This window comes from Molothrus ater, chromosome 1 (assembly GCF_012460135.2).
Source record: "Molothrus ater isolate BHLD 08-10-18 breed brown headed cowbird chromosome 1, BPBGC_Mater_1.1, whole genome shotgun sequence".
NCBI classification, from domain to species: Eukaryota; Metazoa; Chordata; class Aves; order Passeriformes; family Icteridae; genus Molothrus; species Molothrus ater.
The window spans coordinates 105,359,674-105,376,251 of record NC_050478.2 but is presented as its reverse complement, the minus strand read 5'-3'; the positions used below and the strand labels follow the sequence as shown (position 1 = coordinate 105,376,251).

Below are 16,578 nucleotides of genomic sequence, written 5' to 3'. Positions count from 1 at the left end.
TAAAGCAAATTCAAGGGTATTTAGAATTGAAGTGTCTCCGGTGTTCAAATTCAGCAACTGTCTGTTTTTAAAAATGAAGGTACCTCCTCTTTGTATCCCCTTTTTCAGCATATGTACATTTCTGCAGCTCTTGTTTATTAAAGATCCATGTTTGATTTCACAAAGTGCACCTGTTCAAATGTTGATACCAATGAGAATTTAGTATAAAAATGAGAGCTGCAAATACTGCTGTGGACATGTTTTCCACTGCAGACAGTGTTTTGTTGCTTGGAGACCTACTGTAAGTTCTTGCTTTTGTTCTTTCTTTCAAAGTTGAGTTTTGTACTTCTAATACAGATGGAAAACTAGAAAATATTCTGTGTTTCAAAACTTGTGTAGGAGGAAAAGGACACGTAGGAAAAACCAACCAACCACCAAAACAAAAGCCTCAACCCAGCTCCCAGAAGACCTGGAGCCACCAGGAATTTTTGTTTGTGCTGGGAAAGTATAACATGACTTCAGGCACCAACTGAATGACATGCCTCTCTTGCAAGGCAGGGATGTGTTCTTTTCACAGCTGAGAGTGGGAATTACGAGAACCACGACACTGCCCCTGTTATGTTGTTTCTGAGAAGAGAGCTCCTCTGTGGTCGATCTTACTAGAAACCACAATGAGGACATCAGGGTTCATTATACTCCTCAATCATTCTCTGTATTTTTTTCTACTACTCCCTGAGCTGTCCCTTTCTATTTTATTCTGTTCCCCTTCTGTCGTCAGCTCTTCTCACTTGACCTTTTCTCTTTCTTGTTTCCTACAGTTTCTTTGAAGCACAGCAGGAAAGCAGGATTGCCCCAGTCTGCCAGATGATGGGCCAGTGACAAGGCTGTGCCTGTAGGTAAGTTTGCTTCTGCCAGCAGATAGCATGAAGCTGTCTGTTGTTCAGATAGCAGTTTGTGCTGTTCTCACAGGCAATAATCCAGGAACATTATTTGCCTGCTACAGTGAGATACTGCAATGCCAAGGATACTTTGTCTGATTCTAATTTCCAGTCTTTTATTTTGACATAATAAACCAAAGTGGACAAAAATACATTGTTGCCATTCAGAAAAATGTTTCATCATCTGTTTTATATGAGTGTGAGTAATAGAGATGGAATTAAAGAAATGTCATCTTCGCAATATGCCCAGACTTCTGAATGAGAAGGATTCCTAAACAAAATCCTTCCAAAGTCACATTTCAGACTTCTAGTTTCCATCAGCAGGACCTCTGGCAGGGCTGGCAGGAGCATGACTGCAAACACGGGAAGTTTGGAAGCAATCCTTTGAGCTTGGAATCACACTGATGCCTGAGCTGGATATTTGTGCTTGGCAGGACAGATAGAAAAAGTAGAAGTCACACACTAATCTCTGAATTAGAGATTTCAATCTCTTGAAGAACAAGGACCTAGGTATAACTTGAACTTAGATTCTGCTCTGGTGTAAACCCAGAATAAGTGTGCTTAAGCTCAGATACACAGACTGATCTTTCAAATGCCTTATAAAATGTGTTACTGCCTTATAAAAAGACAGGCACTTGTAACCTGCTCTAATTCAGCGGGAAACCACCCTTTATACCCGTGTTGTTGCTCTCTGCTCTCTTGCAACACTAACAAAAAATGAGTATGGAAACTTCCACCATTCATCAAGATGCCCAGAGTGTCCTCAGATAATCCCTTGTGGGCTGGATGGTGGGATCAGAGCCAGGCTCTGTCATCAGGGCTCCCCAGCTGGTCAGAGGGATGTGTTTGTTCCCAACCACCCCGTACTGTGTCTCAAGATGAATGGCTCCACACTGACCACTACAATTACTTGAGAGTCCCAGGAGAGATGCTGTTTAAGCTAAAGGACACCACTGGAACCAGAACAAATGTGTCTAAACTGGACATAATTGCATTCACAGTGGTTATTAAAAGAAGATTCCTAATAAAGTTTTTGAAGAGCAGCCAAAATTATTAAAGGGATAAAGCAACCCCTAATTATTTTTAAAATATAAGTTGGTATGGTTTTGGGAAGATTATTGAAGTTGCAGAGGAGTCAGAGGTCTCAGTAGTCCTTTAACCTTCTTGTTTCTGACTAAGGGGTCTCTTGGTAATTTAATGTCAGGTGTTAACTCTTACCCACACAGAACATTGCTATACTCAGCTATTGGAATTAAATACCAATATTGCCAGATGGAACGTGCCTGGGCTCGTCTGGCCCTTGCTGCTTGACCAAAGGTGGCAGCTGTGGTGGTTTCAACCTCAGAGACACCTTTGGCTGGCTGGATGCTGCAGCTGGGCGCTTGGGACAAGTCCAGGCATGCAGGAGCTCACGTTTACCTCTGGCAGAGAGGCCTCAAGGCGAGGTGAAGGAAAAAGGAGTCGGGTTCTGCTGGAGGGTTTTGATCCAGAGCTTTATTCCTGGCACACAGGCCTCTGAATGCAGCAACAGCTCCAACAGAACAACGAACCGCGTGGTCGCTGTGTCTTTTAACCCCAGGGAGAGGGGGAGGGAAGGGGTAGGGATCCCACCAACCAGGTAAGGTGGGGGGAGTCTCAGGGGACAAGTGACACCTGGATGGCCCGATGTCCCCAGGGCTGAGAGGCATCTTTTGAGCTTCGCCAATCACACGATACCCTTGCTGGAATGCCAAGATTGATGATTGACAGACAGCACTTAGCAAGGGGGCAAGGGGAGGGGAAGGGAGAGGGTATTGGCACACCTGGGGAAAGAACCGGGATGGACAGGATGGACATCACACCACAACACTCTGCTGGTGTTCCTCTGCTGTGATCACACTGAGCTCTGCTCTCCAAAACAGCAGCAGAAATGGTTGCCCCCCGTGTGCAGGGTGATGAGGGAAGGATACCCCTCTGTTTAATTTAGCATTGTAAAGCCCACCCTCCTTACTAAGGTGTATGAAAAATAATTTGCTGTATGTCAATGTTGGTTTCACTGGAAAAAGTCACTTCTAAAAACCACCTACCTGATAAACAAATCTTTAAAATGAGACATCAAAATGAGTCACATTCTTGAAAATCTCCTTTTTCTTCCAGTCACAAAATGGGGCTGGCAATACTTACTTGCTTCTGGGAAGTTCCTTGGGTAAGAAAACCATCATGGCATGCAAGATCTTCTCCAAAAAGGGCATTATTTGCCTGGTAATTTGCTTTTATTGTTTTGGTCTAAAAAAATCCCAAAACATCTCCACACAAACTTCATAGCATTACACTGAGTTTATTTTGAAAAAGAAATCGAAGAAAGTTTTTTCATCTCTGAGCCAGATGGGAAGAAAAACCAAACGTATTCTACCATATGAAAGAAAACAGATGAGAACTTTAACAAAAATTTTAGCCAAGTTTTTTAGAATTTTTTTTCCCGTAAACAACATGGAAAAAATGCAGTGGAGATCGTGAATGAACAAATAGGCTCTGGTTTTAGGAAGGCCTGGTTTCTGGCAAGCAAGGGTTTTGTCTGTAAGGCAGTTTACTATCCCATTTATAGATGCCCAAGGTATCTCTGAGTGTGGGTAAGCACTGGGAACTTCCTTCTCCAGCTCCTGCCCAAGCCCTGGGGAGCCCAGGGTGTCCCAGCTGGGGGCAGTGCCAGGCATGGGCAGCTGTCCCACTGCTGGCCTCTCACCTGGGTGAGCCCCAGCACCTGCACAGGGCAGTGCAGAGCCTGCTCCGGGACAGCTCATGGAAGAGCCATGGAAGAGCTCTGGGGAACACCGACATCCACAGCAGTGAGGGAGGAAAAACAAAGCAAGGCTGGAGACTGCTTGTTCCCTTTGGATGCCACAGATGTGCGAGCTGCTGTGCTCTTGGGCAAGGAGCCTGCACTGGGGAAAAGTGGTTTTGTTTTCTCACATGTGAATCGACTCAGCCACCTTTCCCCTGCTCCTTGTGGATCAGTTTCTTCCCACAGCCAGTGGCTGCCCTCTGACCAGCTCCTTGCCTTGCCACTGATCAGACACCAGTTCCTGCTACTTGCTAAAAGCAGGGTAGCTACTTGCCAGGAACAAAAAATTATAAGAGGAGGTCAGCTGTCTGAGAGAGAAAGACCAGATCAGCCATTATAAACAGACAATTAAAGCCATCATAATGGCTAATGTGGGACTGATGCAACATAGTTCAGGACATCCCTCACCTGGAGGCTCATCTGAGGTGTTTGGTGTGCTAGGACAGTAAGCAGCAAAGGGCTTCAGCCCTTCTTAAAGGTCTTGTTCAGATCAGACCTTCCAAACCATGTTCCTATCCCCTATGTGCTGCAAGAACAAGGCACTAAACCTGCAATTACAGGATAAGATAGCCCCAGCCATGCTCAGAACCAGGGTGGTGTAAGTGAAAAGAAGGCTTTAATGGAAAAAAGCTTCATCAGTTTGATTTTTAATACCTGTGAATGCTCTGGGTCCACATACCTCTGATCTCCACATCCCTCTTGGTTACACACACATGCACAGAGTTAACAACATTAATTTCTGTCTCCACTTAGTGATTCCTTTATTGGAACATTTGCAAGTATTAATCATAGACAACAAAGGAAATGAGAGTTGAGATTTATAAGCTCTAATCAGCTGAAGGCATTTCCAAATAAATTAATGAAACTAGTCAGAAATGACATTAACAAATCCAGAACTTAATGTAAATCACAATGACTTTGTACCTTCTCTGCCTTTCCCTCTTTTTCTTCCAACAGTCCCAGTGCTTGCCAGGGTATATGAACTTGTATTTAATTTTTATGTAAAACAAGAAGGATGATGGGAATGTGTGCTCAGTATGATAAGTTACAATACTTAGGTATAAGAAGGAAGCAAAACTCAAGCTGGGACATAATAATTTGCTATCACTCAAAAATTTCTATAAAACCTGCATTTTTGCTCAAACCATACAGAAAGATTTGATGGGGATGTTTTCCCATTAAGGAGTGGCAGGTGTGACTTTCATGACAATTTCTTGGCCCATTCTGGTGTCCTGCTTGCGCTCCTGCCAATCTGTCCTTTCTGTGATGTGTTCCTGAGCTGTTTTAACACTCTTGGTCCTCCCAGTGATTTCAATTCTTGTTGCCATTGGACACCTCTGTTTCCTTCCTGCAGGAATACTAGGTCAAAAGGATGGTCTGTCTCAGCACGCCTGGCTGCTCAGGCCATATTTTAAGGTTGACTGGCTACGTCAGGCATGCAACTGCAGCATCCCTCTTCATCCAGTTTTGTCTAACAGCTGCAGTGTTTGATTCAAGTGTGTGAACAGAGGGTGTGAGCCCAGTCACATCTCATTTCTCAGTGTCCTCAGCTTGTCATTCCTCTGGCTGGGGGACACTTGATAATTCTTGGATAACCTGATCTTGTGTATGTACCATCACTGCTGTTGCTGAAGGAAGAGAGGGATGAAATCTGGGCAAGGAAGCAATACAGCTTGGGCTTAAACAGACATTTCTCATTCACTTCTTTTGGTGACAGAAGTCTGTGACATCAATAAAAAGCATAAAGGATGTAATTTAATGTGGTAGATGCTCAAAACAGGCTTATTTCACCCAAATAAGCCAACATTCAAAACAAAGGTAGCAGTCCTTCCACTTCAGTGGGGCTCTTCAAGTCTCCACTCACCAGGGTTTGTGAGGCTCTCTGGGCACACAAAATACTAGTTCTGTACCTCATTATCCCAAAAATAGCAGTTTAACATTATCTCCACAGACAATGTGTAAATACATATGTAAACACTATGCATGTGCCTACACACAGCTCCTTGGTACAGCATGACAGTGCATGGCAGAATCAAGTTCTGTTCAAAACCTTGTGAAAAGAAAAGGCTCACAAAATTCAGACTGTCTGAAGACAAGCCCTGCCTCCACAATGGTGACACAGGGTTTCTGCAGCTGTAATACATAAACCCTTTTATGCAATACATAAATCAATTTTTGTGTTATTCCTGTCTCGTATCTAATTTGTACCCACAGGACAGATTCTCAAATGTAACATTTTTGTATTTTTAAAAAAAATTATAATTGAAATTTAAAACACTGGAAGGACTGGGAGATGTAGGGAAACAGCAGTCTTTAATTGATTTATCTTAGGAGCAATATTTGAAAATCTGAAGTACAGAATCTTGTCTCTTTCCAACAGAGCTGGAGTATTTCAACAAACATATCTGCATTTGGCCAAGGTAAATGGCAGGTCAGGAGGGAATGGAAAAACAGCTCTCCTTCCCAAGAAGCCAAAACAATTTCCTTCATTGTAGAGCATGTGGCTATGAGAAGGGCATAAAAATTGGAAACAAATACCAAGGTTTCTGCTAATGAATTAACCCACTAATTTTTAAAATTCCTGATAAACTGCCTAGACAATGGCTCATGGGACTGTGGAGGAAACTGGCTGGGCAATGGTATAATCTCTTTCTGCTTTGCAGCATATTTTATTTTCTATTATGTCTGGGAGAGAAGTACCAGTCCAAGAAACAGACAGATCGATTTACAAAGCACTTTGGAGAAGTGCAAGTTTATTAGACTTTCTGGGTATGGCGTGTTTTTCTCACCAAATCTTGAAATCTGCCTTAAACATATTTCAGTGTGTGCAGCTTCTTTGTTTCTCTTTTCATAAAGTCTCTCATCTGGGATTGACCTGCAGTATGTGTGGCAACTACTGGGGTAGAATTCCTTACAAGAAGGGAGAAGGAATGAAAACATTTCTAAATGATTGTTAAAAATTGGAGATTTACTTCCATGGAATTTTCTCCTGAGAGGGAGGGAGGGAAGGAGGGAGGAAGGAAGGAAGGAAGGAAGGAAGGAAGGAAGGAAGGAAGGAAGGAAGGAAGGAAGGAAGGAAGGAAGGAAGGAAGGAAGGAAGGAAGGAAGGAAGGAAGGAAGGAAGGAAGGAAGGAAGGAAGGAAGGAAGGAAGGAAGGAAGGAAGGAAGGTTGGTCTTTTATTAAAATGGTCTTTCCATAGTACCCCAATGAAACACTGGCTGTGATCAGAGCTATAATGAGTATCTAGTCCTTAGTCAACTTAATTGTTACACATGCAGACTAGACTGCATACAGTAAGGAAAACACTATCTAAAATCTGCTTTAAAAGTTATTTAACCAGAACAAATCATCTGGGAAAGTAAAAATATTTCTAACTGGAAAAATATTTCTCTATAGCTGAGCTAGGCCTGACAGCAAACCTTAATGAATTATTAGTACCTTTATTGTTTTCTTTGGCCCCTGTGCACTATATTTGTAAAAAAAGTCAGTAAAAAAGAGAACAATTGTAAAAAGCAAATATTTTGTACAAAAATACAAAGTTTTAAAAGCTCTTAAAAGTATATTCCATATTACTGATAAGAGTTGGACTATATATATATATTTATATAAAATCTATATATTCGTGTATCTGTATAATTTTCCTACATTTGGGATTTTAGCAAATTAAGCAACTGTTTACACAGCTGCATTATGTTTTTCGATATAAGTGACCAACAGTCTTACTCAGATTGATAGAATGTCTTTTCTCAGAAGACACAAGCTGCTTATGGATGTGGTTACTGGTTGGGAAGAAAATCTAAAACAGAATTAGTCCAACAGTATTTCCTGATGCTGAGGGTCAAAAGGCCTTAAATAATTACAGGATGCTGTAGAAGAGTTATTGCTGAATTCCATGATGCTTTTAAATCAGTTTTCAGTGCTTGCTTTTTTCTGTTTTCATATTTTTTTTCAATTTTGGAAGTCAGTGTTGCTCTTTCCCAGGATTTTCTTCTTCTTTACATAAATTTCCTTAATACGAAGGTATCTGTAAAGTTACAGCCTATTACACTCCAAGAAGTTGCCCTACAGTATGAGAGAAAACAAGAAAAACAAAGAGAAAAAGAAATCCCTGTAAAAAGCCTGTGAAGATTAAACAAATTTCCAAAAGGAAAACTTACAGAGATCAAGGTATGGAAAAAATTTGAGCAGACTTGTACTCGGATCCTGTAAGTCCTGGAGGATAAATATTTGTAAACCTTTAAGTTTTCTTAAAATAACAAATGTATGTAGGAAAATCAGGGTAAATCATATTGTTACTTTAACATGGTCCTTCACTCTGGACATCCAAACAGAATTACACACACAAAGCTTGTTCAGCACTTAGTTTTGTCTTAGGGGACTATGGATGGGATGTAATTTTGGCTCTAGCTGACATTTATGTCTGCCTTCACTGAAATTTAACCAACAGGTTTCCAGTTGGAGGGGCCAGGCACCCTTGGCAGAGCAATGTTTAAACAGGTTGTATGGAGGAGATAATGTTTCAGGCAGAGCCCCACCATGAACACAAACACTTTTGTGCCACGTTTGACCACGTTCTGTGGTGATGGGGCCGGGCTCTAAGCGGCCATGGGAACCACCTGCCCTCTGCTCCTGCAGAAATGCCTGTGTCAACAGAGAGAGATGCCCTGTGGCAAGCACCTGGCTGTCTGCTGGCCACACCAGCAGTTTATGAGTCCTTCACTCCAGCTGCAGGATGAGCTGCTGATGGCCTATGGACCCAGCTTCTCAGTCCCATGGGACATCTCCTAGCTGTGATAGGAATTTTTAGATCTCCTCAGCACTCACCAACTGCCTCCTATTGCACAAACTTTCAAAATAAAGACTTTCTGGTTTTTGAAGACTGGCTCCTGAGCCACTCTAAGGCCAGCTTTCCCTGCTGTGTGAGCCTGTAAAGGCAGCTTCCAGTGTGTGTAGGATCTGGAGCATGTGCCAAATCTTGCCCAAAATTTTAGGCATGTGTAAAGCCTACAGGAAATGGTCAAGATTCTGGGCATTCCAGGGCTATAGCCAGCTTCGAGGCTGCTTTTTCCAAGTGAAATAAATCCAGCATTTGAATCTGTATTTGAGTAGAAGTGCCCCACATGTGATTCCCCCTCTTCCTCAACAAGGCACTGCTGTAGCATTTAGCCAAGATCTCACCTCTAGCTGCAGGACATTTACTATGGGCAAGATGGAATAATCAAACCAAGGGCCTGGCTTACCTTTGTCCATGTCTTTTTCACAAATGAAATTGTTAACATCTTCACAGTAGAAGTCATTCCAGAGCCCAGCATAGATCAACCCAGCACAATCTTCCCCTGGCCCGTGATCGTGATCCCAGTTATCAGGCTGCCCAGGTTTCCAGTTCCTTTCCACAAAAAAGCAAGAGATATGATTGCACAACACAGCACACATGGCAGGTTTTCACCACAAGAAATTAACGAAAACATCATGAGATCTGTTCTGAACGGGAAACACACATTGAAACAAACAATACATGACTCTTGCTGAAAATGGAAAACAGATGTATTACAGAGAAGGGAATCTATTCAGCCTCAGGCTGCCAAAACTCAGAGACCTAAATTTAGACCAATGAACTTTATTTTAGTTTCTGAGTGTACATGCACACACAGTGGGAGTGCTCCGTGCTCCAAGTGCATTGCTCCAAGCCTGCAAAACCTGCACACCGCATTCCCGCTGGCAGATGGGACTCAGAAGAGCCCACGGGCTCAGAGGTAATGCCAAGATGGTAACAGTCTGCCCTCGCTCACTGCAAAGCTCTCTGACTGCACCAAAAGTGGGCATCTTGGGAGGAACAGCAAAGATCCATGTGTTTTAGGGACACATGCTCAGGTGGGAAGGGAATTCTACTGACTTTTAAGAAGTGCACACAGTATATTTACACACATCTTTTGAGATCGTTAGCTTTGATGGCGAAAGTGAAGGTAGCAAGCAAAAAATCTTGCAGCAAGTGTTTCCTCATCCTGTTTTTGTTTAACGAGTGAGAAATGCTTCCAAACTCAGGATTTAAAAGCTCAATTTTCCTGAAGAAACAGGTTGTTGAAGGGAGCTTGTGATTGCTGGCTGGCACAGTCCATGCTCAGCTAAAAAACATGCCTGCCTGACATAGAGCATCCAACCAGGCACCTGGGAGGACACACAGCTTTCCAGAAGTAATGAAATACTCCAAAAATCTGTAACCAACAGCTTTGAGGTTATGACAGAGCACCTAAAACCATGGTGCAGTGGAAATCTACTAAAAGCAGAACCTTAAGTAGGATCAGTCACAGTGCTGCCATGAAGAGGAAGAAAGATGAAAATGGGAAAGGAGAAAAAGGGGAAAATATTACGGCTCATTTGAAATGAATCTGACTTTTTCCATGTTTTTCATCTAAATGAACACCAATGAGATCACAGCTAATCATTTCGTAACATCTGACTGACTGTGTAGCCTGTTTTTCTGAAGCACAGCATGTTAAGATCTATAAACTCTTTAGTCTACTCCTCAGTATTAAAAATTTGGGTGGTTGCAATCTGTTCCATTTAGGACAAATTAGGTGTAGCCCTAGGATTCCTGGAAAGCTGCCAATTCAGTTCTCAGCTGGCCAAAGCATAGACACCCTCATTTCATGCATTTTCCTTATGTTGAATGCTTTCCACTTGGATTTGGGCTTTATCTAAAGACTGGTCATTTTTTATTAGAACGAGTACTCTATTTATAGCCAGTTGTAATGCAAATAAGGAAAATTCAAACCAAAACAGTAAAACTGTGCTTTCCATCTCAACTTTGTAATAAAAGTCAGAAGCAAAAGTTTTGGCAAGAAACACTGCGCTGCATAGTTATGTGATTCTTTCATTCAACATTCAGTTTTCTTTCTGGCAAGGAAAGGAATCCTTGTGCATGGAGAAGGCAGAGAGAAAGAACCCCAGCACTCTCAGTAAGAAACTAAATTATTGGCATCTACAACCATCTGGATTCATTAGATAATTTCTAGATGCTGCTTTTAGAAGTGTCAGCAAGGGTGACAGCATTGCTTTTTATTTACGTACGTGTAAACTGGTAAGGATCCATCCAACCATCTCCATTCATTTTCCTTCTCTGTATCTGTTAGTCCAATCCAGAAGCTGCCTTTCCCAATAATCTGCCTTTTTATCCATTGCTGTGAAAGAAAGAGCTTAGTCCATAACAAGGACAATGGTTTTTGGCACCAATAAACTACACTGGTTTCATAAGCCTCTTGTTATTAGAATACGGTGGGCCAGAGAAATTTTTCTAAGCTGAAGATATGTTTCAGGAGTTGGCCTTTGGACCCCTTGCCCAGACTAGAATCCCTTTCATTGTTTGCAATGAGGTAGAGAGAGCTAGGCATGAAAATTGGCTTGACATAAAGCCACAGCTAATATCTTACAACACAAATTGAAAAAAACCCTAAGAGTAAGAAATTGTATCTTGACACCTCCACTGCCATGTTGAATAGTATTAAAAACATAGTTAGATTAAAGATACTTTTGGGTCATACTAGTCCTAAGCTGCTTGTATTAAATCAGATAATTTAAAATTAAATTATATTCACTGCTGCAAAAAATACTTTGATAGTACACAAGGCGTAATGGATTTCATCTTTAAAGGTTCAAAACTCCTACAATTCTCAGCAGCTTTTCTGACTGCTCTGTTCCCACCACCTTCAGGGTCAGCATCAGTTCTGCTCACACTACTCTTCTGCACAGGGAGAAGCTGCTGATCAGGCACAGGGTGGACAAAATTCTAATGAGTCAATCAATGTGTTTACTTCTACTATATGAATTCATGGTGCTCTCAGCTTCCCACTATCTTGTGGTTTCTGCATCTTAAACAGCTTCAAACTTCCTCTTTGAAAACCAGCAAGAGAAGGTAATTACCTGCTCCTCTTTGTCGTTGATGATAACCAAGCGTGATTCTTTCTCTTCACAGAATAACTTTGCATCTTCAAAAATTTCTCTTTCAGTTGAAAAGTAGTAGCACTTTTCCGTATAGTTCTTCCAACGGGGGAAACAACCTGTGATATGAATTTTTTTTTGTGTTAAGCCTGTTATTATTAACTCAAGGGAGCAGTGATAGGGCCAGTAATAAATGGAGAAAGCCATTCCCCTGCACACCATGCAGTGTGGTGATAGCTTACCATTAGCCTCGGGCACGGGCGTAGGCTGACTCTGTAGCGCCATTGGCATCCCTGGGCCCGGCGGCCCCGGTGGGCCAGGTGGGCCCTTCGGACCAGGCAGCCCAGGGACCCCAGGGAGCCCAGTTATTCCTCGTGGTCCTGGTAACCCTGGGCTTCCCACCGTTCCTTGCAGGCCTTGAAATCCAGGTGGGCCTTGGGGCCCTGGTGGACCGTCCTTGCCTGGTGGCCCTGGTGGCCCTGGGTCTCCATTTGGTCCGGGCAGACCAGTCTTGCCAGGAGAACCTCTCTGACCTTTGGAACCAGGCGATCCTCTTGAACCTTTCCCTCCTTTTTCTCCTGGTGGCCCGGCTGGCCCAGGTGGGCCCTTCTCACCTGCAGGTCCAGGTGGTCCAGGCTCTCCTTTCTCTCCTTTTTGTCCTTTTAGGCCAGCGGGGCCAAGAGGACCTTGAGGGCCTCTGTCACCTTTAGGTCCCCTTGGACCAGGAGGGCCTGAAACAATGCAAGCGTACAAAGTGGGGATATGCACAGAAAACAAAACAAGAAGCCCACGTCGGGTGGGCTTGTTTAATACATCTCAGACCAGCACCACTGGATATTTAAAAACACAGAAACCGGGCTAACAGCTGCTTTCATCAGTGCTTGTAATAGTGCAGCTGCTTTCCAGGTCCTGTATACTGTCGTCCTTTCCTTGACCTCCACAAAATACAAGATACAGAAAATACTCTGATACACCCAGCCATGTGAACTGGACAGTGACACCATGCCCCAGGTGACCAGGCAAGGTGCCAGTCCCTGCAAAACTCTGTGCACTTGTCTGTACTAGTTTATGCACTAGAGCTGTGTGTTTTTGGTCCTGTTCCCTCACTCTGCCCCGCTCCCTTCTCCTTCTAGTCTCATCTCTCTGCTCTTAGTCCCAGGACTCTTTCTCCTGATCCTCGTTGTTGGTCTGTCAATAACAGGGTGTCAAAAAGAGACAAAATGATGGATAGTGAGCAAAAGGCCAACTGTGGGAAAGACCAGAAGTTGCAAAATGGCCAGCTCTAACAAGACAGGGAACGATAACCCACAACAGGAAATGGCAATACTGTGAGAGCAATAAACAACAAAACAGTTTGGGATTCTGTTCATGGATGAGCAAATCCCTTGTCAATACCTTCCCACCCCCGGCACTAATCTACATAATTCAAACTCCTCCAGAGACAGATTTCCAGGCTGGAATCATTTAGGCCTGGTTGAAATGAGAATGGTTAAGGTTACTGACACGTAATCTTGGCTCTAATGCAGCCTTAGTTTATTTGGAGCAATGGATTTATATTTGTGATTAGAGGTTTAGGCTGATTCACATTTGGTTGGAAATATGAGTGTTCTTTTCATTTGGGATAATATTTGGCTGGGAGAAACCTCCTAAACCTGATGCTATTTATTTCTGGAGAAAATAGAGTATCCCAGGATTAAAAACTAAGCAAAGTAGGATGTTTTCTGGCAGATTAACAACTGGCTTAAAGTGAAATAGTAACTTGTTTTTCAGTAAGGGTGGACCTTTCTGGGAATGGTCCAACATATATTTTTTAGCCATTTCCTCCTTACTGAGGATTGGTTTCTTGAGGTTCCACACCTTCACTCACTTATTTTAGAAACTAAATCAAAAGCAGATCCAGTCAGTCAGTCAGTCAGACAGAGTAAAATTCTGCTAAGTCAGAACTTTCTTTCATAACATCCCCATTTTAGCTATGTAAAAAAGGCATAGAAAAATTAGTACGGAAAATTCAAGCTACATGTTCATTTCCAAAGTTTAGGATTAGATAATGGAAAACCCCAGGACTCTGTACCAGCACGCAATAACTTCCACAGAACTAAAGAAGTAATGCAAGCAGGAATTCAGCACACACACCATCATTAGGGAAGCTGCATACCTTGTAGGATAGTGAAGTTCTTGATGAGCTGGCCATGTTTGGAATCCACCAGCTTCATTTCTTCCATGATCACTGACAAATTGGCAACTTCAACATCTAACCTTGACCTCATCAAATCCTGTTGCACCTTGAGAGATGCAGAGTCTATGCGAATATTGGCTAGTGTGCTGTTCATAAAAATCAACTCATCCGAGTGTTTACTTAAGGTGTCTGTACAAGTTGTCCTGACCTCATTGAGATTGCTTGTCAGTGTCCGTAGGTGATGAGCAGTGTAGCTGATGTTGCTGATGATATTGACTATATCAGTTTCAAAGACCTGGAACCTTTCTTCTAGATTGGTGAATTTGGCAGCAGTTCTGTTTTCATCTCCTTTATGCTGTTCCTGGAGATCCTTTAGACTTTGTTCATTGGCTTGGGCAATTGTGGTGATGTTCTCCATCTGCCCACTGAAAGAGCTGAGCTGACTGTTCATGTCTTCAAGTGTATCATTGTTGGCTTTTGCCATTGCTGAGTTGTTGGCAGCCAAGGCCTGTAAATTGTGTACTTTCTCCTTAAGCCAGTCAGTGTCCTTCCGGGCCTGAAGGACAACCTGCTGCAGATTTTGAAAGTCATTCTTGATTCTTAGAACAGCCGAGCTTGTATCTTCCATCGACTTCTGTAAGACACTGATAAGATTTCTTTGCTGTATTTGAGTCAGATTTAAGTTGTTAAGGCTCATGATAACCACATTGTGAGAATGCTCTTGGCTTTGCAGGTTTGCTTGTATATTACTTGTGTCTTGTTGGAGATTGTTGATATAGCCAGTATATGCCTGAAGAGTCTTATTGACACTGATGATCGTGAAAGTGTTACTATCTAAGGCACTTTTCATTTGGTTCTGCCTATCATCTAATAAATTTCCAGACTCTTGCAGCTTCTCCAGTGTGTCTTTGTTTCTGCTAGTTTTCTCTACAATGTCATGAAGTTGCTGACGAAGAGCCAGAATGTCAGATCTGAAGCTGGACAGTTCAGTGTTAGTATTCAAGGCTTTTTGTCCAGCTTGGTCATCTGTTGTACAGGAAAAAAGAAAAAAAAAAAAGGAAAGGCTTTAGGTTTTTTTTTTTTTTTTAACACAGTATAAAACAGCACAGTGCATTTTAAGAACAGTCAGGTTGTCAAACTGTTCAGTAGAACTTTTATGCTATCTCTTCCAGAAAAGAGAAACCACTAAGCAAAGTTCTGCCTCTAGACAGAGAAAAAAAGCAAAGAGGAATTGATGGAGACCTGGTGTCTTGCTGAGGAGAACAAAATGGTGATTCTGTCATCACAAATGGGAAAAACTATGGTAAGAAACTGATGAGTACATGCAGTCAAGAATGCTGTGTTCTGAATGAAAACTGAATGGGAAACAGAATTCAAAACATTAAACAGGTACCAGCAAGTGTAGGTTTTGAAGTTACAACTGGATTTTGCTGAAAGATCAGAAGTTTATTTTATCTGTTCATGTTTTCTTCTTTCTTTTTATTGCAAGCGGAATACCCTCATTGTGATTTAGTACATATAGTTCCAATTTTTAAAATCTTGGGTTTAGCTTTAAATAAGTTCTCATACTTATTTTAAAGCAATCTGGATTAGAGACAAAAGCTTTGCCAGCAGGCTACTTCAGATATGTCAGGATAAGATATATTTCTGGTTTTCTCTCTAATATATTACTATTGCTTTTAATGACATTTATTTTGCCATTATTGTTTCCTCATGTTTTGAGTTTGAGGAAGGTAAAACCTTTAATCTTTGAGGAACATCTCTGCCTGTGCTTACATTGCCCTACAGAATACTTCTGGAAGCTTGTCCAAGTATGATGAAGCATTTGAGACTGCACAGCCTATCATCCAGGACATAGAAACCAAAGAAATAAGCAGTCAACACTTGCTCTCAGGGAAGACTCTCTTGCTTGACCTCAGTCACTTCACTATCCTGCTCACAGTCCATATATTTTTGTCCTCATCTACGTGTAGCTATATTTATGAATTAGACAGTCTCAAGTCCATAATTTCAGATGATGCCAAGAGAGAGCAGTATGGTTTTCATAAATTATAGTGCGTACAGCTGTGTATGGTGCTTTTGTCTGGTGTGATTGAATGAGTCATGATGTAAATGTCAAATGATGGCTTGTGAGACTTCAGCCTGAAGTGTTTATGGAGTCTTTTGCAGATTGACATCTTCCTGAGCACAGTTCCTCTCCCTGCCATTTCTCTCACTCCCAGATCTTCTCAGCTCTGACTCCATGTTTACCTCTTGGCTGTAGCTCAAATTATACTGTGCTCCTCACACAGCTCTGACAACTCCCAGGTCCACATACAGCTAATCCCTGAAGGCCTGCCTTCCATTCACCACACGCTTTTATCCTTCTGGCCCTACAGCACTTCTCTTACTTTTATGTCTCCTACTCAAACTGCTCCAGAACTTTCCTAACTTCCTCCATGGCAAGCCCACTTAAATGGGAATGGATGACCCTGAGCATCCATCTAGCAGTGTGTAAAAATGTGTGGCCATAAAAGAAGCAAAAGTGCTCTAAGTCATGAAAATTTTGTCAGCATAATATAATAACCCAAATAGAACCCAAAAGGTTGCACAAGCAACCTTTACAGAAGTAAAGTATAACTTTTACTTCTGTAGATGTGTCAGTAAAAGCACCTCTCACTGAATTACCCCATGTTTTTGAACTAAATGTAGTGTACAAATACTTTGGAAGCCAGCTCCTTTTTCAGGG

At 42.1% G+C, this 16,578-nt stretch overlaps 1 protein-coding gene and 1 long non-coding RNA gene across 3 annotated transcripts in view; one reads left to right on the top strand and one right to left on the bottom strand.

Moving 5' to 3' along the window:
• LOC118696887 (uncharacterized) overlaps window positions 1–16,578 on the top strand; it is a 33,740-nt gene that overhangs the window by 12,749 nt on the left and 4,413 nt on the right. For both annotated transcript variants that reach the window (XR_004981696.1, XR_004981695.1), the window contains 2 exons: window positions 798–875; window positions 15,023–15,153. This is a non-coding gene — a long non-coding RNA (uncharacterized LOC118696887). The remainder of the gene's footprint in view (window positions 1–797; window positions 876–15,022; window positions 15,154–16,578) is intronic.
• COLEC12 (collectin subfamily member 12) overlaps window positions 4,475–16,578 on the bottom strand; it is a 96,756-nt gene continuing 84,652 nt past the window's right edge. The window contains exons 5-10 of the mRNA XM_036399234.2: window positions 13,830–14,876; window positions 11,917–12,405; window positions 11,657–11,793; window positions 10,808–10,917; window positions 8,980–9,125; window positions 4,475–7,801 (exon numbers count right to left, since the gene is read on the bottom strand). Of these exons, the coding sequence (XP_036255127.1) occupies window positions 7,782–7,801; window positions 8,980–9,125; window positions 10,808–10,917; window positions 11,657–11,793; window positions 11,917–12,405; window positions 13,830–14,876 (1,949 nt within the window). The 3' untranslated portion in view covers window positions 4,475–7,781. The remainder of the gene's footprint in view (window positions 7,802–8,979; window positions 9,126–10,807; window positions 10,918–11,656; window positions 11,794–11,916; window positions 12,406–13,829; window positions 14,877–16,578) is intronic.